The 23,810-nt window shown below is 40.9% G+C and overlaps 1 protein-coding gene across 9 annotated transcripts in view; it reads right to left on the bottom strand.

The window, feature by feature from the left end:
* Arhgef11 (Rho guanine nucleotide exchange factor 11) overlaps positions 1 to 23,810 on the bottom strand; it is a 101,031-nt gene that overhangs the window by 43,419 nt on the left and 33,802 nt on the right. For all 9 annotated transcript variants that reach the window (XM_048357953.1, XM_048357954.1, XM_048357956.1 and 6 more), the window contains exons 2-3: positions 4,620 to 4,711; positions 2,226 to 2,324 (exon numbers count right to left, since the gene is read on the bottom strand). In XM_048357953.1, the coding sequence (XP_048213910.1) occupies positions 2,226 to 2,324; positions 4,620 to 4,711 (191 nt within the window). The remainder of the gene's footprint in view (positions 1 to 2,225; positions 2,325 to 4,619; positions 4,712 to 23,810) is intronic.

Genomic DNA, 23,810 nt, shown 5'->3' with positions numbered 1-23,810 from the left:
TTAATAATAATATATTTAAAAGATATTCATATTTTCTTTTTAAAAAAGAGTTGCAAATTATGTATTGTTTCTCCATTAAAAATGGCCCAGATTCAGGGTTTCTGATGATAGATAAGAGGTGCCTAAAAGATCCTGTTTTTGATCTTTTCAGGTTCTTGATGGTTTCAGTGTTTTTCACCACTATGTAGTTTTAAATGGTTTATGTTCCTAACCTAATTTATATTCAGGAAGCACAAGAAACATCTACAGCTGAAACGATTTGTGAAAAGCATAAAAATATTTTGTAAATTTTCCCCATGATGATCAATTAAATCTGGTAAGCTATATTCAGCTGATCAAAACAAAATTCCTGCAAAGCATATCTAGATGTTTCAAAGTATATAAAGGAAACAAAATGTAGCAATGACTACATTCCAATTTGCTTCTCAGTACAGGATTCAAGATTCTCCTCATCTAAAAAAAGCTACTTATGGAAAAGTATCTGCAAATAGCTTGAAACATAGTTATTTAGAAGGAAAAGTCAGAGAAGAAATAGCTTGCTAGAATATGTGAATATAAGGTACTTCCAATAGCTAAAATGACTTTTAAAAGTATATCCTTGGCCCTCTTGTAGTAAGTGATTTAATACTTCTGGGGTTGGACCCAGAAGCAAGGATTTCAATCATCCTATGGCCTCAGTAATTATATACACAGAACACAGACTATACTTTGAGAAATTGTGAGTAATCTAGTATGTGGGTAAGATAGCATGAACTGCATGTGATTTTAATGCCAATCAAATAAAATCTCTTCCGCTTTCCTTCCTCAAACACAAACACACGCACATACACTCCACAGCCCACATTTTATTGCAAGTTATTTTTTTGTTCTCTTCTCTCTGGGTCTAACTCTGCTCAGCCTAAGTGGCGGGGGAAAAGTTAAGGGGGGGCTGAATCCACACTTCATTGGAGGAGTTCCCAGACGTTCTATATCTAATGGACCACAGAGGCAAAAAGTACAAGTTATTGGCAGTGCCACTAGCTTTGTCTCATCCTAGTCCAGGAATCCTGAAAAACAAGGAAAGCAAAGAATGAAACTATAATTTCAAGCCTTACCCTAGGATAGGAAAAACAAACCTCTCACTGATAAAAGTTAGTACCCAAATATAAGAAGTCATAATTATTTTCATTCTTATATGACCCATATATCTCATTTTGGTCATTTATTTGAAATTCTCTTTACTTTTCCTATAAACATATCCTGTCTTTTTCCATAAAATATACTTTAAGTATATTTTTCTTTCTCTGCTTATCCCTAGGGTAAAATGACAGCCTGAGCCCTGCCCTTTCCCAGATTCTACATGCCAAGCCTATGATGCTCCATGTCTCTGGCCCTATCCTATTTGCTACACTGTAGTTCACCTCTTTTAGGAATACCTGCTTTATGCTCTCCTGAACCTGCTGTTCTCTCTCCTGATTGTCATCTTCACAGGATCATGAATAATGATTCTATTACTTGGCATATAACAGAACTATGACTGTTCACAGCTCTGCTGTACATAGCTGGTCACATAATGGATTTGTCCATGAAAATGACTCTTCACTCTCTTCTCACCAAATTCTTACTCTGCTGATCTGTTTTTCACTTTCGTATTTTAGACTACTCCTGAAATCTTGTTTTCCTTAAAAAGGCTTCCTAAAGTAATGAGAAGGGAAATGACTATCTCAAATCCCAAATAAATTTCCAAATGTTTCATCTGACCTAATGCCCAACAAACATAATTTATCCTTTGGTAATTTATTACTTGAAGTCAATTGATTGTAAATATGTTTTAAGACAATTTGGACCTGTGTGCCCAGGCCATATGTAAATCTAGAGGAAAGTGACCATGTATACCCATAGCCAGGTAATGTAAAGATAAGCAGAAAGGAAGAGAGCCTTTGATTCCTCCATGACAACATTAACCTAGTACAAAGCATTCTCTTTGATGGCAATTAGGCATCTGCCTGATGACCTAAGGGCTATTCAGTTCATTTTCCACTTTCCAACTGAGGAAGCAGCTATGAAATGGCTCAGCATTTCAGAATTTCCCCAGACATCTGTGGGGACTAGCCCTAAAGTAATTCATTCCTGCCCCCCCCCACTGCCCCCGGGCTCCCCAAAGCATACACTCTCCAAGTCTAGCACTTTCAACATACAACATGCCTTTAAAGAACCACTGCAGACAGGAGGAATGCAGCACTCACCAGGCCGTACAGACTGTACCAGGACAATGCGATCCCCACTGACTGTGAAGCCAAAGCCATGCTGGTCCTTTTGGATGATGACGCAGCGTTGAACGAGACCTGGTGAGAGGGAGGGGAGGATCAGGCCAGCAGCCTCACTGGAAGGTTAGTGCATATAAGCCAAGGCCAACCTAGGAAAGTCCTAGTGTGTTTCTTCCTCAAGAAGCCTTCTCAGATTGACTCATCCTATCTAAACACACTATTTCAATAGTATGCTACATCCTCAATGATTGTTACAAACCTACGATCTACTTTGTATTCCAAAGGAGAAATGATCCCTCTCTTTTGGTTTATCTAGTTTATATTGACCAAAGAAGGAACAAGGCCAAATCTAGCTACCGTCCTGAAGACTAATATTACAGATAAGCAGCCCCACTGGGCTAACTGGAAATTTTATGTCATTATACCCAATGGATGAAGCAGGTGGAACACAAATGCTTGTTGACTATTTTTGCAGAGCTGGATAAATCATGCAAGGGGACTCAGGGTGGGTTTCTTGCCAAATCTAGGGGAGGATAAATGTGAGTAGAAATCCCTTTTCATATAAATACTCATATGTAAACTTTCTTTTTAAGAACTGTACTATAGGGCTGGGAATATGGCCTAGTGGCAAGAGTGCTTGCCTCGTATACATGAAGCCTTGGGTTCGATTCCCCAGCACCACACATATAGAAAACGGCCAGAAGTGGCGCTGTGACTCAAGTGGCAGAGTGCTAGCCTTGAGCAAAAAGAAGCCAGGGACAGTGCTTAGGCCCTGAGTCCAAGGCCTAGGACTGGCAAAAAAAAAAAAAAAGAAAAAAGAACTGTACTATATTACTGTAATATTTCCATACATGCATACGATATACTCTGGTCAAATTCACTCTGTATTACTGTTACCCTCTCTTCTCTTTTTTTTTTTTTTTTTTTTTTGGCCAGTCCTGGGCCTTGGACTCAGGGCCTGAGCACTGTCCCTGGCTTCTTCCCGCTCAAGGCTAGCACTCCGCCACTTGAGCCACAGCGCCGCTTCTGGCCGTTTTCTGTATATGTGGTGCTGGGGAATCGAACCTAGGGCCTCGTGTATCCGAGGCAGGCACTCTTGCCACTAGGCTATATCCCCAGCCCCCTCCCTTCTCTTTTTGTGAACAATTTTTTAACAGGTTTCCTTATTCTATTTCCATACACGTATGTAAGACATTTCAATCATATTTACCTCCCTCCACTTCACTGTCCCTCTTTTTAAATACCCACATCAACTTTTTTTTAAAGGTCTAGTCTGGTTTATTTCACTTAACACAATTATTTTCAGTTCCATCTATTTTCCTAAAAAACGGCCTAACTTAATTCTTCATGACTAATACTCCATTATGTCTACATACCACATTTTATTTACTCGTCAGTTGATGAATACCTAAGGCTAGTTCTCTATTCTGGCTTTGTGAATAGGTTACTACAGATATGGGTATGCTTGTATGATTCTATCCTATGCTGAATTACATTCCTTTGCATCTCAGAAATGGTATAATAGCAGAATCATGATAATTCTCTTCCTTTTTTTTTTAACCTCCATAGTCATTTCCATAGTGGCAGCACTAATTTACATGTCCACCAACAGTATATAAGAAGATTACTTTCTCCTCCTGCACCTTTTTTTTTTTTTTTTTTTTTTTGGCGGCCCTGGGGCTTGAACACTGGCCCCTGGGGCCTGGCACTATCCCTAAGCTTTTCAGCTCAAGGCTAGCACTCTACCACTTTGAGCCACAGTACCATTTCTGGTTTTCTGGTGGTTAATGGAGATAAAGATTCTCACAGTCTTTTCTGCCCAGGTTGGCTTTGAACCAGCTGGTTTTGAGATCCTCAATCTCAGCCTCCTGGGTAGCTAGGATTACAGGATTGTTTATTTTATTGATGACTGCTATTCTGGCTGAGATTGACTTTCAGTGTAATTTTGATTTGCTCATATATAAAACTTAGGAAAGAAGAAACCAAGGTTATGACTATCAACTGTCTCCATCCCTGTGAATATTTGTCACTCACTGTACACAAACAACTGTATACTGTACTGACTCAAGCACGATTCCAGAGTTAAAACAGAACTAGTTCTAAGTCCTGATTCTGTCAACAAGTGTGTGGAGTTATGCAAGTTTCCTAACTCTTCTGGGCCTCAGTTTCATCAGTAAAATATGGATAATAAAACCCACTTTCTAGTTTGGTGTAAGGAGGCAGCTGATATGGGACTCGTAACAAAATGTCTAACCCACATAATGTGTTCAACATAAAGTTAAGGTTTTTACTTTTGGGGCAATGGATCTCACTGCATGAGTATAATACACCTCTGTATCTATGTTGACACCCAAGAAGATAAGATAGTTCTACCTGTTGTCTCAGAGGTGTCAGAGGGCTGGCGATGGTGGGAAGGGGACTTGCGTTCAGATGTGGAATCTCCCAGAGAAGACAGGCTACTTAACCTGTGGAGTAAGAAAAGCACATCAGTGAGCTGGGCAGGGAGGAACCAGTCTTAAGATGCTCTATTAAAAAGGGCCCTAAGTCTTGGACAATGAGACACTGACCCGCCCGCCCTGCAGCCTGTTAAAACTGATAGGTACTTAGCTGAGTCTATGCTGCTGGCAATACCATCTATCTGGAATCCTGACCGGCAGGGAAAGCATGATTACTTTAATACTTAGCAGAGTATGAAGGAAATAGTCCTTCTCAGAGTCTGACAACAAGGAGACAACTGCAAGGAGGGGATATGCACATACACACACATCTGTTGGGTCTTACCAGGCTGCAATGGGGCTGATGGAACAGAACGGAGCAGCAGAGAAAATGAATGCAAGAAAAAGACAGGGAAAAAACAAACAAGCAAAAAGCTAGTTAGTGTTAGGTGATGATTTGCAAAAGGAGGGAGGAAAGGACACAGTGGGTCAGACATACAGAAGCCTTCATGAACATAGCAGAACACTGCAATGACTGTAGCAGAAACAAACTCCTTTACTTTATTTACTCACTGACTGACTGATAGGTTGTGCTGGAACTAGGGCTTGAGCTCAGGGTCTTAAGCTCTTGCGTGGCGTTTTTTTTTTTTTTTTTTTTACTGTCAGCTGCATGTTACCACTTGAGCCCAATCTTGTTTCAGCATTCTGCTAGTTAATTGGATTTGTCTGCCCAGGATGGCTTTAAACCTGACCCTTCAGATCTCAGCCTCCTGAGTAGCTAAGATTATAGCTGTGACCCACTGGTATCTGACTCAAACTCTATTTCAGTTACATTTTTTGTCCCTCAAAATTCCAAAATGGCAATCTTCAGGATAACAACTGGGTATTTAGTACTAATCTATAGTATAACTGGCAACTTGTACAGTTTTTTTTTTTCCTGCTGCTTTTAAAAAGAAAACAGGGGCAGCAATAGCCCAAGCCTCTGAAAATTCCATTTATCTTTTGGGTACTATAGGAAAATAGTCATCTGGTCTGTTTGGTGTAGTATATACCAGCCTTATAATCAGCCTGGTTCCCATACTTAGCCTGGGACATCTTGCTTATAAACTATTGAAGCCCCTAAAACCTTAATGGACCACAGATCATCAACCTAAAGATCCATTGCTTGATCTTTTCTTTAATTAGGACCCTCTACAGAAAGAGAAAAAAACCTAAATCACTGCTGTGGCCCTCCTTTTTTAGAAAAGTATACAAGTTGCCAGTACCTGAATCATAGTTGTTGCCTCTCACAAACAAGCAATTTCTATCCTATTTCTAACTATAGAAAATTACTTAAATAGAAGATTACTGATGGAGCCACAATTGTAATGGAAAGGCAATGGAAACTATATGTGTGTATATAAATATATCTGTGTGTGTGTATATATATATATACACACACACACACAAAAGATGACTGGCTGAATATATTATTTTATATCAATGTAATGACACAGCCTGGCCATATAAAGCAACTTGGAGGCACTTTATATATAATAAGGAAAAATCTCCATGATATGTTGAGGGGGAAAAGCATGATATGGAATATGTTGATATACAAAAACAAATATCAAAGAGAAGAAATAATTTGTTTAGACATGTTTTATATTTGCTTATGTATGCAAAAAGATAATGTATCACTGGAAGCAAAAAAATCTAACATTGGCTGCCTCTGAGGAAGAAAGCAGATGGCAAGAGCATGAGGATGAAACCTCATTATTTTCTCTTTTTTATTTTGGAAATTCTGAACTGCTGGGTGCTGGTGGCTCACCTCTGTACTATAATCCTAGCTACTCAGAAGGCTGAGATCTGAGGATCACAGTTCAAAGCCAACTGGAGGAGGAAAATTCATTGACTCTTTTCTCCAATTAACCACTAAAAAGTCAGAAGTGGAGCTATGGCTCAAGTGGTAGAGTGCAAGCCTTGAGGAAAAAAAAAGCTCAGGGACGGGACTAGGCCTTGAGTTCAAGCGCTCATGAAATACATATACACACTCTCTCTGAACCATAGAGAGATACAACCTGTTCAAAAACCAAATTAAAATATAAAGAAAGTGATTTTTCTTCCCACTCAGAATGGTTACCCTCTTACCTGGACAGGTGAGACTGCTTTTTACTGGCCGAACTTTGGGTCAGAGACAGAAGGAGACCAGGAAAGAAGAAAGGACCCAGGAAGGAGCAATGCAGGAAAGGAGGAACAAAGAAAGACAAAATGACATAAACTAGACAAGACATTGGAGATGGCTGATTCAAAAGAAAAACCACAACAAAGCTAAGACAAACCCAGGGGTATAAACAGACCACAATATAGTAGTGAGTTTACTAAAATGCAAATTTAACCAGGCCATTGTACTGTTTAAAATCTTTGAGTGTGTGTGTGTGCGCGCGCGCGCATGCGTGGGTGCCACTCCTGTCCCAGGCCTTTAACTCAGGGCCTGGGTGTTGTCCCTGAGCTTTTGCTCAAGGATAGCACACTACCATTTGAGCCACAGCTCCATTTCCAGCTTTTGGGTGGTTAAATGGAGATAAGAGTATCATAGACTTTCCTGCCCAGGCTAACCTGGAATCACAATCCTCAGGTTCCAGCCTCTTGAGTAGCTAGGATTACAGGCATGCGCCACTGGTGCTGGACTGCTACTTAAAATTATTGCCTTACATATGAAACTGTAACCCCTCTATACTTCACTTTGACAATAAAGAAGAAAAAAAATCTTTAATTTTAGCTAGGCATTGGTGGCTCACTCCAGTAAACCTAGCTACTCAGGAGGCTGACACGGAGGACTGGGGCTCAGTCAGCCTGGGCAGCGAAGTCTGAGAGACTCTTATATTCAATTAAGCACTCAAAAGCCAGAAGTGGAGCTGTGGCTCAAGAGGTAGAGTGCTAGCCTTGAGCAAAAGAGTTCAGGGACAGGGCCCAGGCTGAGTTCAAGCCCCATCACCACCACTACCACCACCAAAATCTAGTCTCTCATTGTACTCAAGAGAAAGGTAGTCCTTCTTCCAAACTAGGCCATTAGCCATAACATCTAACAGGATAGTCCAGTGTCAGGTTAGCATCTCTCTGATGGCTTTCACAGCTCCCAGTACCTAGTCATCCGGAAGCACAAATACCCAATGGGAAATCCTTGTCTGGACAAGGCTGGAAGGTCTGTGAAGGTGGAAATGATCTTGTTGCTCAGGTTTCCAGTGTTATACAGCAGGTACTCAGTTTTGATTCCTGCCCTCTACTGTTCTCCTTTCTCTTACAATGGTTTTTAGTTTCTGGTTTTGTTTACATTGGTCCTTCGTCCTACTCTTTTCCCTATTACTGCATCTAAAAGCCATAAAAGAAGGTAAACTTCAAGTTGGGTGTTGGTGGCTCATTCCTGTAATCCTAGCTACTCAGGAGGTTGAGATCTGGGGATCAAGGTTTGAAACCAGCCTGGGCAGGAAAGTCCATGAGACTCTTATCTCCAATTAAGCACTAAAAAATCAGAAGTGTCTCAGAGTGGTAGAGCACTGGCCTTGAACAAAAAAGCTCAGTAATAGTGCTCAGGCCCTGAGTTCAAGCCCCATGACTGAAAAAGGGGGTGAGGGGAGAAAGGAAAGCAAACTTCAGAAGATGCAACTTTTGATTTACCTCAAATTGCTCTATTCCATCATTTCTTATCCACTTCCCATTCCTCCAAAGTAAAGATTTGGCTTCATTCATCATGTAACAGAGGTTGTTCTATTATGTATTAGAATCTAGATCTGTGTTACCTCATACAATAAGCCACAAGTTACGTGTATTAAGATTTCTTTAATCTATTTAAAATTTAAAGTGAAGTTTAAAACTCAGTTGTACTAGTCACAGTTCAAGTACATAACAGCTACATGTTACTAGAGGCTACCCTACTGGACAGTACAGAGTAGATAATTTCCATGACAGGAGAGGGTTCTGTTGGGAAGTAATGATGAAGGGCCCTGTGAGCAATAGAGATATAAGCAAGGAGATGGGGAAAACCTGCAGAACTTGAACATAAACACTTCATGATCACCAGCAGAAAAAGACTCTCAAAATGGGTCATGGCTCTTATTCCAGCCTCTCATCCGTCTCTTTTTTCCCCCCAGTCCTGGGGCTTGGGACTCAGGGCCTAAGCACTGTCCCTGGCTTCTTTCTGCTCAAGGTTAGCACTCTACCTCTTGAGCTATAGCACCACTTCTGGCTTTTTATTTGCTTATGTGTTGCTATTTATTTGTTGCTGTTTATGTGGTATTGAAGAATTGAACCCAGGACTTCATGCATGCTAGGCAAGCACTCTACCCCTGAGCCAGGTTCCCAGCCTCTCATCTGTCTTTAGACACGAACTGTATCATTAAGTTACTCATGCTTGGTCTGAATTCCTCCTCACTATCTCCAGAGACAAGCTCATTTTACCTGACATTTTTGGCTTCCGTCTTGCACTATTCTTTTTCACTTTGGCAGGAACTGAGCATCCTATATCCCTATAAAAGGCTAGAAGATTAATTTTTAACTTGGCAACTCCGTGGGTTTTGGTGCTGGGAGATTAAACCCAGGGCCTATGCCAGCTCTCACTGACTTCAGCAGTTTTGTGTGCGTGTGAGCTGGGGCACGAAGGGATCCAGACAACCAAAGGCAAATCAAACAATAGTCTATGTTTCTAGTGTTAGGAGCATAATGATGGTCAGCCACTGAAAGTTTCTCTACAAAAGAAATCAGACTGGAGTAGGTACCATGATGAACAAGGAGACTGCAACAGAACAGTGATATACTTTCTTTTTTCTCTCTCTGAAAGGTTAAAGAAGGAAAACCCAGGAACAAACCAGAGGAGAAAAATGCCTGATGGATGGAAATAATGGGCAGACTATCAGGTCAGCTAGGTATTGGAGGACAAGTACAGATTTAGGAGGAAGACTTCAGAAGCCTAAATTTTGACACACAGGGGCTGGGAATGTGGCTTAGTGGTAGAGTGTTTGCCTACCATGCATGAAGCCCTGGGTTTGATTCCACAGTACCACATAAACAGAAAAAGAAAAAGGCAGAAGTGGCATTGTAGCTTAAGTGGCAGAGTGCTAACCTTGAACAAAAGAAGCTCAGGGACAGTGTTCAGGCCAAGTTCAAGTCCCAGGACTAGAAAAAAACACACACAAATCTGACACACAAGTAAGGAGAAAAAAGAAAGAGGAAAGTAGTTTGGCAAGGGCTAGAGGTTATTAGAAGAAATAAAGACTTAAAGGTGGCATCTCAAAGCCTGGCACCCGTGGCTCATGCCTATAATCCTAGCTACTCAGGAGGCTGAGCTCTAAGGACTGTGGTTCTAAGCCAGCCTGGGCTGAAAAGGCCCATGAGTCTCTTATATCCAATTAGCCACCAGAAAATCCAGAAGTAGCGCTGTGGCTCAAAGTGGTAGAGTGCTAGCCTTGAGTGAAAAAGCTCAGGGACAGCGCCCAGGCCTTGAGTTCAAATACCATGGGGGGAAAAAGTGGTATCTTTCTCCCCTCATCAAAATTTGGCAGCACAGCTGAAGTGCCACTTAAATTTAGGGGGAGAGGGGTATATTTTAGGCTCTCAGTAATTTCTCCACAAATCTACACTCTGTACATGGTACCACTGAAGACAGATTTTCTAATTCAACCTCTGTTATCCCGTCTATGCAGTCAGCCAAGGAATCCTGGGAAATTAGGGTGTCAGGAGACTGCTTAAAGTTCCACCCTGGAGGATAAGGAAAACCAACCAGTAACATAACAGGCTGGAGTTTATTCCCATTTTCAGATGCTCAGAGAAGTGAAATAAAAGTAACATGTGTATAATGTTGGTCCAACTTCAAAGTCTATGCTCCTATTATATGATCTACTCTAATTATATGATCTGTGGCTATAGGGTACATTGATACTGTCTTTTTTTTCTTTTATAATACATACATATAAACATGCACATTGGCAGTGGCTCTGTGGCTCAAGTGGTAGAGCACTAGCCTTGAGCTGAAGAGCACAGAGACAGCGCCCAGCCCAGAGTGCAAGCCCCATGACGGACCAAAAAAAAAAAGAAATAAACAAAATTATGCAATAACATGCATAGTATATAATATATATCATATGTTCATATACACATGGTACACTTAATAAACACATATAATATGCATACATGTTTATAATATGTGCATATAAAAATGTGTAATGCATATATGTGATAGGTCAAGAGAAAGATAATCTGAGCTAGATCTTCTTGAGTTTGGGACAAAGAAATATTGCTGAGCCCCTCAAAATCCAGGAAAAGAGCCATCCTGCCAAGACCTTTGCTCCAGATAAAGTCCATACTTTAAACCCCAACCTGTATTACTTGTTGGTTTCCCTTATCTCCCATCCCAGGGTAGAGGTATATGTGTGTGTGTAGGTACTGGGGCTTGAGCTCAGAACTTCATGTTCTCTCTTTTTGCTTCTTTCCTTAGGATGACACTCTACCACTTGAGACATTTCTCAGCTTTTTTTCCCTGTTGGTTAATTAGAAGAGTCTCTTGGATTTGTCTGCCTGGACTTCAAACCTCAATCTTCAGATCTCAGCCTCCAGTGTAGTTAGGATTACAGGTGTGAGCCACCAGCTCCAACGTGAAGCTTTAAGAAGGCTCTTTTTTGCCAGTACTGGGGCTTGAACTCAGGGCCTAGGAACTGTCCCTGAGCTTCTTTAGCTCAAGGCTAGCACTCTACCACTTGAACCACAGAGCACTTCTGGCTTTTTCTATATATATGGTGCTGAGGAATCGAACCCAGGGCTTCATGTATACGAGGCAAGCACTCTTTCTCTAGGCCATATTCCCAGCCCCGAACTCTGCTTTTAGCTAAGATTTTCCCTATGGTTTGAGAATGGCAAACATTGTTCCTTAGCCTACATATCCCTGCAGTCAAGGCTGTGATTTGCTCATGTTCAAGTGTCAGCTCTCCCATTCTCAAAACAAAAGGTGGACAAATGAGTGCAATACTGCCAATTTATTTATTAAAAAAAAAAAAAAGGTGGGCTGAGAATGTGGCTTAGTGGAAGAGTGCTTGCCTAGCAAACATAAAGCCCTGGTTCAGTTCCTCAGTACTACATAAACGGAAAAGCCGCAAGTGGCATTGTGGCTCAAATGGTAGAGTGCTAGCTTTGAGCAAAAGAAGCTCAGGGATAGTGCGCAGGCCCTGAGTTCAAGCCCCTGGACTAGGGGAAAAAAAAAAAAGGAAAGAAATAGTAGTATTTCTAATATATTGGGTTAGATGCAATATATCAAGTGTGTGTGTGGTGTGTATGTTTGTGGTTCCTGGGACTTGAACCCAAGGCCTGGGAGCTATATCTGAGTTTGTTTTGCCCAAGGCTAGAGCTGTACCACTTCAGCCACAGTACTACTTCTGCTTGGGGGGAGGGGGTTAATTAGAGATAAGAGTCTCAAGGACTTTCTTGCCTGGGCTGGCTTCCAACCACAATTCTCCGATCTCAGCCTCCTGAGTAGCTAGGATTATAGGCTTAAGCCACTAGTGCGTGGCTTCAAAATATTTTTACCTGTGGCTTCTAGACGAATTTTAAATTATATAGTCACTTGTATCCTATTTCTAGTGGGTAGCATTGGCCTGGTCTCTTAGTCATAGATAAACTTACCTGTTTAGAGAAATCTGTTCATCTTTCTAATGATATGGCTCTTCTAGCCAAAGAAAGCTAGAAGTTCACTCAGTCATTCCTCCAGGAACTCTTCTCTCACAGCACCTGGTATATACATGCCAAGCACCCTCGATACGGTTGACAACTATTCTCTCTTGTTTGCTTAGTGTGACCTCCTGAAAGGTGGAAGTACACCAATTTGACCTGTCTCACAGTGAGAAAGAGTGGAGTGGCAGCCATCTTCAGTAATTAGCAGAGAATAAATCAACACTGCTCTGCATTACCAGTCTTTCTCTTCACTCCAAATCCAATACCCAACTAACCTCCCTGCCTCTATCAGCACAGAATCACATGGATTTTGAATATTATTTTGAATATACCCAGAAATTATAACTGATATTAACGAGCATCATGTGGAGTGAGAATGAGTTTGCATCCTATGATCACCTGCGAGGGCCAATTATTTACCTTTTGTGAATCTTACTAGCTATGTATACTTCAGGTCTATCATAAGAATTCATGGGATAAGAATGGAGTTGGGAATATGGCTTAAGTGGTAGAATGTCTATCTAGCAAGAGCCAGACTCTAATTTCAAGTTCAGTGTATACATACACACACACACACACACACACACCAGTTATAATAGGCCCTAAGATTAACATAATTAGTAAGCCAAAACAATAATAACCTGCTTTGCAACATAAAATACACAAGTTTTGAGTTTTCTAATAAACATGTCCCAGCTTACAGATCTCCAAAGAGATGATTCAGTGTTGACTATCACATTTAGTTCATATTTGTTTATTTTTGTCAACACATCCTCCACCAAACCTTCAAGGAAAAGATTAATATCTCAACACAGAAGGGTAGATGAGGTGTGGTGGTAGAGACTGGGGCTTGGTGGTACACACTCCCAGCTATTCAGAAGGATCTTGTTTAGAGGCTGGTCCCATGCAAAAGTGAGACCCTATCTGGAAAAAGGGTGTGGTAGCTGGGAGCATGACTTAAGAGGTAGAGCATCTGCCTAACAAATGTGACGCTCTGAGTACAAATCTTACTACAGAAAGGGGAAAAAAGGATAGAGACTAGGAGAACAGCTGTGAAAGTAGACAACATAATCAAAGCAAGTTCCAAGAAGATCCAAGACCTGACTAGGGATGGTGGGCAAAGCCCTGTGTTTGGGGATTGCCAAGGCTGCTGCATCAGGAGGGAAGGTAGCAAGCCATGGCAGTAAGAGTAGTAATGCAGTCTAGACATCTGAGTTCTAGACCAACTCTGCCTTTTTGTATATTTTTGAAAAAAGAGAAGAAAATTATACATAATAAGCATCTAATGTTACAGGCATTCATTTAATCTTTACAACGACTTGGTGAGGTAACACTGCTATTTTCCTCCACAGATGAGGAAAATGAGATTGAGAGAAGTTAAATAAATTGCCTAAGGTCCACAGATATTAAAGAGCAGAATCAGGATGTGAACTCAAGTGTGCTTTCCATGGTACTTTGTCATCTCTACAACGAGGATCTGGGATAGATTACTGCTCATCCTTTCTTATTTTAACATTGCATGATTCTTTCTTCTTCATGAATTTTCTTCAGTATGTCAGATGTTTCTTTGCACTCAGGAAGTGATGACGTAAAACTAAATTTGACCTTGAAAGACTGACCTTACAAAATAAAGACAGGCCATGGCTGTTTGGGTTTTTTTTGTTTTGTTTTTTGTTTTTTTTTCCTGTGGGACCAGCACATAGGCAGAGGGGTGCTGGGGTGGTGCTGGATGAAACTGAGTGCAGAGGTTGGAAACCTCAGGAGAGGGAAAGAGTACACTCGAAAGAGCCTAGTTGGGTTTAGAACAGCCCTCCGACAAAGTAAGAATGTGATCTCATCAACTCTTCAGTAGACAGTTTCCAGATCTCCAGCAGGTTAAAAAGAAGGAGTTGAGAAACCCAGCATCGCTGAGCACTGATGGCTCATGCCTGTAATCCTAGCTACTCAAGAGGCTGAGACTTGAGGATCACTGTTTAAAGCTAGCCTAGGCAAGAAAGTCTATGAGACTCTTATCTCCAATTAATCACCAAAAAAGCCAAAGTGGAGTTGTGGCTCAGGTGGCAGAGCACTAACTTTAAGCACAAAAGCTCAGAGACAGTGACCAGACCCAAAGGAAGTTCAAGTCCCAGCACTGGCACCAAACAAACAAACAAACAAACACCCCCACAAATAAACAAAAACCCCCATAAAGAATGAATGTCTGAAGACAAGGCTGGTGGCTCATGACTACAATCCTATCTACTCAAGAGGTGAGATCCGAGGATCAGTGTCAGCCCAAGTAGACAAATCTGAGACCCTTATCTCCAATTAACCAGCAAAAAGCTAGAAGTGAAGGCTTGGCTCAAGTGGTAGAGTACCAGCCATGAGCAGAAAAGCCAAGTGAGAGAATCAATGCCTGTCTTAGGATCAAAAACTTATGAGGGTTGGATATAAGGGGTCTCAACCTATGGACTGAGAATTTCTTTTCTTTTTTGATGGTATTGAATTTTACATGAGGGGCCTTGAACAACCTACTATGAACCATGTTCCCAGCCCTGGAACAGGATTTAAAAGGCAGAGATAGCTTTGGGTCTTTGCCACATCAGGACCACTGTGTGATGCTGGATGTGCTACTGGACACCTTTAAGTCTCAGCTTTTACAAGGACAAGGTGGGAAGAATATGCTTTGTACTGAAGTAATTGTTATCCTAAAAGCCTAAAGGATCCTAAAATCATTAAAAGGTATACTCTGTTTTCTCCTAGCATTTTCCTAAAAATATAACATTTTTTCTGAAGGTTACCTTCCTAAACACTTTCAAAAGACCAGGTTTCCTCAAATTAAGGCATACATTGCTTTATGCCTAATATAAATGGAATTACTTTTTGATTCAATTTTTTGTTATTAGCATGAATAAAGGATAGGCCATACACAGATAACTAAGAATAATGGCCAATCCATGATGTCATCATTTCACTTTAAAAAGCCTTGCCATCTGGCTAAGATTTGCCTTTTCCCCCTTTCCTAAATTCATACCAAAATTGAAAAGTACTGAGTTAGAATTTGAAAAATAATTAGTTTATGGTTTTAACTGCTGAGGATAAACCATATAATAGTAACTTGCGGAGGTGATGTGAGATTAAAGTAAAATGACTGTTTTTCTCTGCAATCCTCTTTCTGCCTCAGGGACCCTGTAGTCTTTCCTTTATTGAGTTACCTGAATGCAGACAGATATAAACAAAGCCACTGCATCCTGGGCCACCAACAGTGATGTGGGGAAGGAGGATACTCCATGCTATCCTCTCCATTCTGTTGCCAGTCCTGGGGCTTGAACTCAGGGCCAGGCACTGCCTCTGAGCTTCTTTTGCTCAAGACTAGAGCTCTACCACTTGAGCCACTTCTGGCTTTCTCTGTTTATGTGATACTGAGGAATCAAACTCAGGACTTCATGGATGTTAGCCAAGCACTTTACCACTAAGGCACATTCCCAGGCCCACCTTCTCCATTTTTACTTGGTGACTTAAGGTGTCCTGCCAGAAGTAGAATGTGGGTTGGTGAGAGAAGTTCTTCCCCAGCAGGTATGCGAGCTCCCTAAAATTCCTATTCTAATTCTCTAAAGATTGCCTATAACAATCCCCTCCTTTAGGAAGCCTTTCTCAATTAACTCTAATGCTTATCACTCCCAGTCTTTTAGTGTAAGACTAGGATTTACAATCACATATCCTGGCCTCTATGTTACTTTTAAAGGAAACTCATGCATTCGTGTGTCCTTATAAAAATGCCTACCCTCAAGTAGAGGCTCTTCTATTTTGTGTTTCTTTGGCATTCAACTTGGGGTTGCTACCACCAAACATGGCTCAACTATACAATCTCTCTAGTAGCCACACCAGTTTCATCAGCAAGGCATCTGTTACAAACATCTCTGATCCTTATTCTATCCCTCAGATCTGACTGGAATAAGCCACTGTTTGTGTATATGTGCCCAGCCTGACAACCCCAAGCAACCAACTCAGACATGTGCCTGCCTGATAGAAGGTGTAACATGGCAGGCCACAAACCAAAAGAATGACCCATTGGCCCTGTCTAGCCAGGCACTTCAAGTCTGCAGAAATAGATGATATACATAAAGAGGAAACCAGCTGCTGCCTTCTCTGTTGGGGGAGATCCCAGGCCATTTTGTGGGAATGCAAGGGGTTTAGAGCAGTGGGTCCTGCTACTTCCAGCAAACGCTGCTGTTTCTACATATAGTGTTTCTTACTGAATGATACTTTTGATATTGAAAGGAACAGTGAAATGAGTATTAAGAAAACAAAAATTAACTGGTGCAAGGAGATGTGTTTATAATCCCCCTGGAAGATTAGAAAGAATGCAAGCATTTGTTCTACAGCACGTGATTTAACTTTGTTATCAGGCAAAAAAAAAAAAAAAAGTAGGTTAAATTAGGTATACTAGGGGTTTGTGGGGTTTAGAGTATAATCTTGGTTCTAAAACGTGGTTGCATATGTGTGTGCGCTACGAAGTAATGGGTAGAGTAAGAGATGGATCAACCAGATGGTTTCTGTAATCCAAGGACCTGGATACACAGTACTGAATTTCTGAGGTACGAATCACTTTCTTTTTTTTCTTTTTAAAAATTTTCCAGTATTCTTTAATTAGCAATGACAACATCACTAATGAATCACTTTCTGTTTTAATTGTGTCCACAAGGGACTACTCTCAATTTGGAAAGTGCCAATCTGTAAAACTTCACCTCTAGTAGACAAACCTGGATTGAGGAGAGAAAAAATGGCAACTGGACAAATCAATGTAGATCTTAAGTCTCTACTAGGAGAGACACATAGTATATATAGATAGACATGTGTCACTTAACATGAGGATACATTTTGAGAAATGTGTCACCGAGCAATTTCATTGTTGTCTAAACACATATACACAGAGTACTTATACAAGTGGTTATGACATCACTAGAAGATAAAATCTTTGGAGCTACCATTGTGTATGTAGTCCATGGATTACTGAATTGTTGTTATGAGGTATGTGAATACATACTCAATGAAAGTTTGTTGAATGATGACCAACCTTGAAATCTGAACTACTTCCAAACTTGAGTGCTCCAAATAGCGCACCCTTGGCCTTCAGTCCAGTTTTCTAAGGCTAAATTCAATTTTTATCTTTGCCAGTAAACTTTTCTAACTTCCCCAGTGACCTTTTCAGTAACTAAATTCATTTCTACTATATTTGAGTCCATACTGAGCCACTCAGCACTTGGTTGTTTCCAATGTTTTATCCATATTGATCATGCATCCCTCCAACTAGCTAATAAACTTCTTAAAAGAAGAAATTATATCACATAGTTTGCTGACAAAGCTCACAATAACTAGCACAGTGCTGAACACACATTCAATAAATACTGGAGACTTACTCACAAGTTATCATCAATGACAGTGATAATGGTAAGAGCTAGAATGTCTTTTTTTTTCTTTCTGGTCAGTCATGATGCCTAAACTCGGAGCCTAGGCGCTGTCCCTGAACTTTTTCACTCAAGCTAGCTCTCTATCACTTTGAGCCACAGCACCATTGCTGGTTTTCTGGAGGTTATTTGGAGATAAGAGTCTCATAGACTTTCCTGCCCAGGCTGGCTCTGAACTGTGATTCTCAGATCTCAGCCTCCTGAGTAGCTAGGATTATGGGTTGGAGCCAACAGTACCCAGCGAGAATGTCTTTAAAGAAGAATAAATCAGTATGATTATGAGCATAGGCTCCTGAGTCTGCCTCCCAGTTGTAAATGTCCCAGCTATTAGTTACATAATCTCAGGCAGAACACTTAAACATCTTGCCTCAGCTTCCTCATCCACAAATGGGGGTAGGAACAGTAACCACTTTGGGGATTGCAAGGACTGAGGTATTTAAAACAAAAGAAAATGCTCAAGCCAGGGGCTGTTACTCAATAAGAGCTCAACAAATCTTAGCCATTTTTATCTAGTTAACTCTTCTATCAACCCTATGGCTACTTATGCTGTCATTTTATAGATGAGGAAACTGGGCTATGTGAAAGGTTGAGTGACCTGCTTCGTTTCATGCATCTAATAAGTAAGATAGAGGTGGTACATATACCCATGCAGCTCCGCTAATGCGTTCAGGGGTAGAGAAAGCCTTCACTATTCATTTTATTTATTTACCACAGATCTGTCTTTTAACTGTACTTCAAGTGTTTGGAAACCTCAGATCTCAGGTAGCATACACTTGTAATCCTGCAGAGGTCAGTCTGGGCTACATAGTAAAATCCTGTCTAAAAATAAGGGAAGAAAAGAGATACAGATGTTGCTCAGTGGCATGCACAAAGCAAGCATAAGGCCCTGGGCTCAATCCTCTGCAAATATCCTCCACTATCAATTTAGATTCTGCTAACATTTACTGGGTATCTGCTGGGAGGCAACTGTTAGACTGAGGATCATTTGAACCAGAAAAACCCAGAAAATACTTAATGAATTAAGAAACTTAAGTTCAGAGACTATAAAGGACTCAACTGACTGAGATCCAAAGGTTGACGAGATCTATAACTAGGACTGGAACTCAGATACCCTAACTCTAAACCCATTAAGTAGCCAATCCACATCAAGCCAGACTGGCTCTGATTGTTTCCTGGCACAAGTGTAAAACATAGTACACACTAAGTTATACACATGCTGGCCAAAGGCTCAGACTTTGGCATAAAAATCTTAATACCAACACTTAGTTGTTTTCAACTTCATCTGCAGCAAAAGTAACTATTTCACTGAAATGAATACATAGTAGAATTTATTAGAGTTTAACACACAATAAATGCTCAAAATGTTTGGTAGTATCACCATGAGAAGTGAGTTTAAGTTCCTCCCTTACATTAGTCTAACATTTTCCTACCCATTATTTAGAAACATCCCTGTAAAACAGACTGATGGAGAAACAGAGATTAAGTCCCTTGCCCAAGGTTAGGGGCAAATCTGATCTCTTAACTTTCAGCATACAATTCCTAAAAGATCCTGCTACTTCTGCCTCTCTGAATTTTTCAAAATTATCTAGAATTTCAAGAGTATACAACCTCTCATTCAGTTCCAAAGGAAAGCCTATAGTCCTAAGACTCCTAATTGCCCCTTTTGAGCTTTAGGGATTTACCCTGCCCCCTACCAAAATGAGTGCTGGGCAAGCTACTCCAAGTGGAAAATTCAACTCCATCCCAGGCGGAAACCCCAAATCTCTGCTGTTCTAGCAGATTTCCAGGACGTGCTGGCTCCCAGAAACCACAATTACAGGCAAGCTCAAGGCAGAGGAGTAATTAGGCCCATACCATCAGCTCAGCAGTCTCTTGGCCTGTCCCTCCAGGGCTGACTCCATCTCTCTACTGCTCCCATCCTCCAACCCAAACCGCATCACAACTACTGCACAGTAGCAACATGCAATGGGAATTTCCATCCTTTCTGTCTTACAGCCCCTACTCAATGTCCAGGAAACTGAAAAAGGGTGGGGTAAGAAAAGAAGCCATCTCATGGATACAACTAATGCTGAATGGCAGCAAGAGCAGAAAATATTCTCACAGAAAGAGAATTCCTGTGTGGGCCCTTCCTCTCTCTCTGTCCTTTACACTGCCACACGGGAAGGAGTTCTGTGGTAAGAATCCCAAATGTGAAATAAAAATAATAAAAAGCAATCTCAATCTCTCTAGAAAGGGAATGGTCTTGGATGGAAATAGGACATAGAAAAGATTACACTTAGAAGAACAAATCTCTAAGAGGGGTCCTGGAAGAAATTTGCCTTTCCCAAACTCAGGCTCCTCACTTGGCTCACAGGAAGGAATGCCAGGCCTTGCCTTCATTTCTAAATATACTGCTTTTCTAGTGATGAGATTGATGGTCCCCTATTTCAAACTTCAGAACATTAATACTTCATGTAGTACTTCTTCTCTTCCTTTCAGTGTTTCTGCTTATTTCTTGGGTCAAGTGGATTTTTTCAGGGTAGCTTGATAACTGCCTCAACCTCAAGTAAATCATTTTAAAAAAAGAGAGAGAGAAAAAGAAAGCTTAAAAAAAAAGAGAGAGACACAGGGTAAAAAAATAAAAACAACTACAAAAGCAATACTTGCAAAACTGTTTGGTGTAAGTGAACTGAACACCTCATGGGGGGAAAGGGAAAGGGGGAGGAGGGTGGGAGGGTACGAGGGACGAGGTAACAAACAGTACAAGTAATGTATCCAATGCCTAAAGTATGAAACTGTAACCTCTCTGTACATCAGTTTGATAATAAAAATTTGAAAAAAAAAAGAGAGAAAGTTAGGACTGGGAAGGTGGCTTACTGGTAGAGTGCTTGCCTAGTATGCATGAAGCCCTGGGTTCTATGTTCGATTGCTCAGTACCACACAAAAAAAGAAAAAGCCACACACACAAAAATCACCTAATATGAAAATTCTGATGAGAAACTTGATTAATGAGACAACTGATTCTGAAAAAAAAGAAAAAGAAAAAGCCACAAGTGGCACTGTGGCTCAAATGGTAGATTGCTACCTTGAGCAAAAGCAGATCAGAGACAGTGTCCAAGCTCTGAGTTTAAGCCTCAGGACTGGCAAGACACAGACACACACACACACACATACTCAAAAGCTTGCCAAGTGCTGGTTGCTCATGCCTGTAATCCTAGCTAGCTACACAGAAAGCTGTAGGAAAGCATGAGCCTCTTATATCCAATTAACCACCAGAAAACTGGAAATGGTGCTATAGCTCAAAGTACTAGAACACTAGTCTTGAGTAGAAGAGCTCAGGGACAGTACCCCATGTTCAAGAAAGTCTATCAGTCTCTTATCTCCAATTAACAACAACAACAAAAAGCCAAAAGTGGAGCTGTGACTCAAGTAGTAGAGTGCTACCCTTGACTACAAAAGGTCAGGGACAGTGCCCAGGCCCAGAGTTCAAACACCAGGACAGACAAAAAAAATAAAAATAAAAAGCTGCTTCGATTGTTTCCAGCACTGTAGGGGGTGTGCCATTTCTACCTGTCCCAGCTTAAATATATTAAAAGTCCTTCAATGGTTCTGAGTTCCCTGGATCATCTCCAGGGACTCTGAGGAGGTGTCATTAATGTTGATGGTCAAAAGATGAGGATGGGGGCTGGGGATATGGCCTAGTGGCAAGAGTGCCTGCCTCATATACATGAGGCCCTGGGTTCGATTCCCCAGCACCACATATACAGAAAATGGCCAGAAGTGGCGCTGTGGCTCAAGTGGCAGAGTGCTAGCCTTGAGCAAAAAGAAGCCAGGGACAGTGCTCAGGCCCTGAGTCCAAGCCCCAGGACTGGCAAAAACAAAAAAAAAAAACAAAAGATGAGGATGGAGTGCCATCCCAAATAGAAACTGGACGTCACTGTCAAACAGTGATGGTTCAGAGGCCAGAGCTGAAGGCTCTCAGGATAGTTTCTCAAAGCCATTCGAGAGCTTCCCCCCATGCCCTGAATTGTGGCTTACAAAACAGAGAAAATCTCCAAAGCTGATCCTGACCCAATTTCTTCAAAACTTGACTTAAAACATATTAAGAATTAAAAACAAAGCACATTAATACCACAAAGCCTTCCTTGATTTAGCCTCTCCTGACTAACCTTTCCCTAAGACTAGCAAAACCTCAGTCCTCATAAATATTCTCTGTACTACTGCTTAGTTTCTTACAAAATCAAGGTGAAAAAAACGTAATATACACCTACTCGAACCATTGATTTCAAGTTATATCCAGCATGACCAGAAATATGAACAGAATTCATCTAAAAAGTCCTGTTTTATATGTTTAAAAAGACTTGTTTTGACACTTTTTTTAACATAGTAAATCAATATAATCTAACTAGGCTATAAACTCCAAAAAGGAAAAGAATGTGTCTTCTACTTTTGAAATACCTTTGTGTTTTCTTCTCCTCTGCTGGCTAGATGGAATAAGTATGTCCTGTACACATCACAAACAAACACAAACATCCCTACACAGCATCCACATAAAATATAGGGTTTTTGTCAAGTGGAGGTAGCTTACATGTGTAATCCTAGCTACTCAGGAGGCTGAGATCTGAGGATTGGGGTTCAAAGACAGCCTGGGCATGAAAGCTCGTGAAACAACCAAAAAACCAGAAGTGGTGCTGTGGTTCAAGTGGTAGAGCACTAGCCTTGAGCATAAAAGCACAGGGACAGCACCCAGGCCCTGAATTCAAGTTCCACAATTTTACACACACACACACACACACACACACACACACACACACACACACACACACACAGCAGTGTTCAATCTATTTGTTTTGCAAACAAGATGACAAATGGCTCTGACACAAATCACAAACCTAAGAGACCAGATAGCCAGAGAGAAACTGTAGATATTCAAGATGGAATACACAATGATATGAGTTAAGAATCTGATTAGATGAATGCAAGAGTCCTTCCAATGCTGAAGTTTCTGATCTGAAAGCAGAAGGAAGAAAGAAGCCAGGAAACATATCAAAAGCACTATAATCACAGGGTAGAGGTGAGTGGCATCTTTCTTCTGTGTCTCTCTGGGGATTAGGAAAAACAGGTTTGGAGGGTAAAAAAATGAATCCTTTCCACGCTTTATATCTCCTGACAGAGAAGAATGCTATGGATAGAGATTTAACACTTTGCTTTCTTGGTAACAGTAGGGAAAGTCAGGAGATTCTGAAGTTCTCTAGGACGAATGATGAAAAGTTTTATCATTTTCTGGCAGCTTCTTTAATGATTTGACTGATATGTAATGTCACTCCCATTATCCACTCAGTATACATGTGCCAAGGGATTGGGCTAGAAGATGCATAAACTTAGCACCACAGACTGAATGAAGATAAGGCTCTTACAGGGCCAGGCTGGCCAAGATTAGCAGTCCTTTAAATCCTGACTTGGGTCAGAATTTCTCCCCAAGACATTTTGCATGGGCAGGCAGCTAAGAATCAAGAAAGGCAGCAGATATGCCAATGCATGACTTTCTCTGTGGGGAAATAAACAGAGCTTTTGCCTGTGTTGCCCTAGTTCTCCACATGTTACAACGTAGATAGAATGACAGGATAGAAGGGAGGAGGAAAAATACAGGGAGAAGGGAAGCGTTAAAAAAGACGAAACAATAAAACAATAGAGACATGACATGAAAACGCATAGTGAAATAGGGGAGGAACATGGAATTCACAAAAGAAAGAGATGACTAGTAGCAAGAGAATGAGAATAAAGATTTGGTTACAGGACTACATGGAAAGATGTGATGAAACAAGAGGAAATAGAGAATAAACACCGAAAAACACAGAGAAGGGCGTTAGAAAATTATTTAAATATCACACTAACTTAGGAGTTGATATAGACTCTAAGCCAGCCAGACTCTCTCAGACTCTGGCACCAGGGGTATTAAATAGAACTTCTTATTACAGTTCTTGGGTTAAGATTTATAAAAGGACTGT

This window comes from Perognathus longimembris, chromosome 11 (genome assembly GCF_023159225.1).
Source record: "Perognathus longimembris pacificus isolate PPM17 chromosome 11, ASM2315922v1, whole genome shotgun sequence".
NCBI lineage: Eukaryota > Metazoa > Chordata > Mammalia > Rodentia > Heteromyidae > Perognathus > Perognathus longimembris.
The sequence above is the reverse complement of the archived record's forward strand: the minus strand, read 5'-3'. Positions and strand labels throughout refer to the sequence as shown.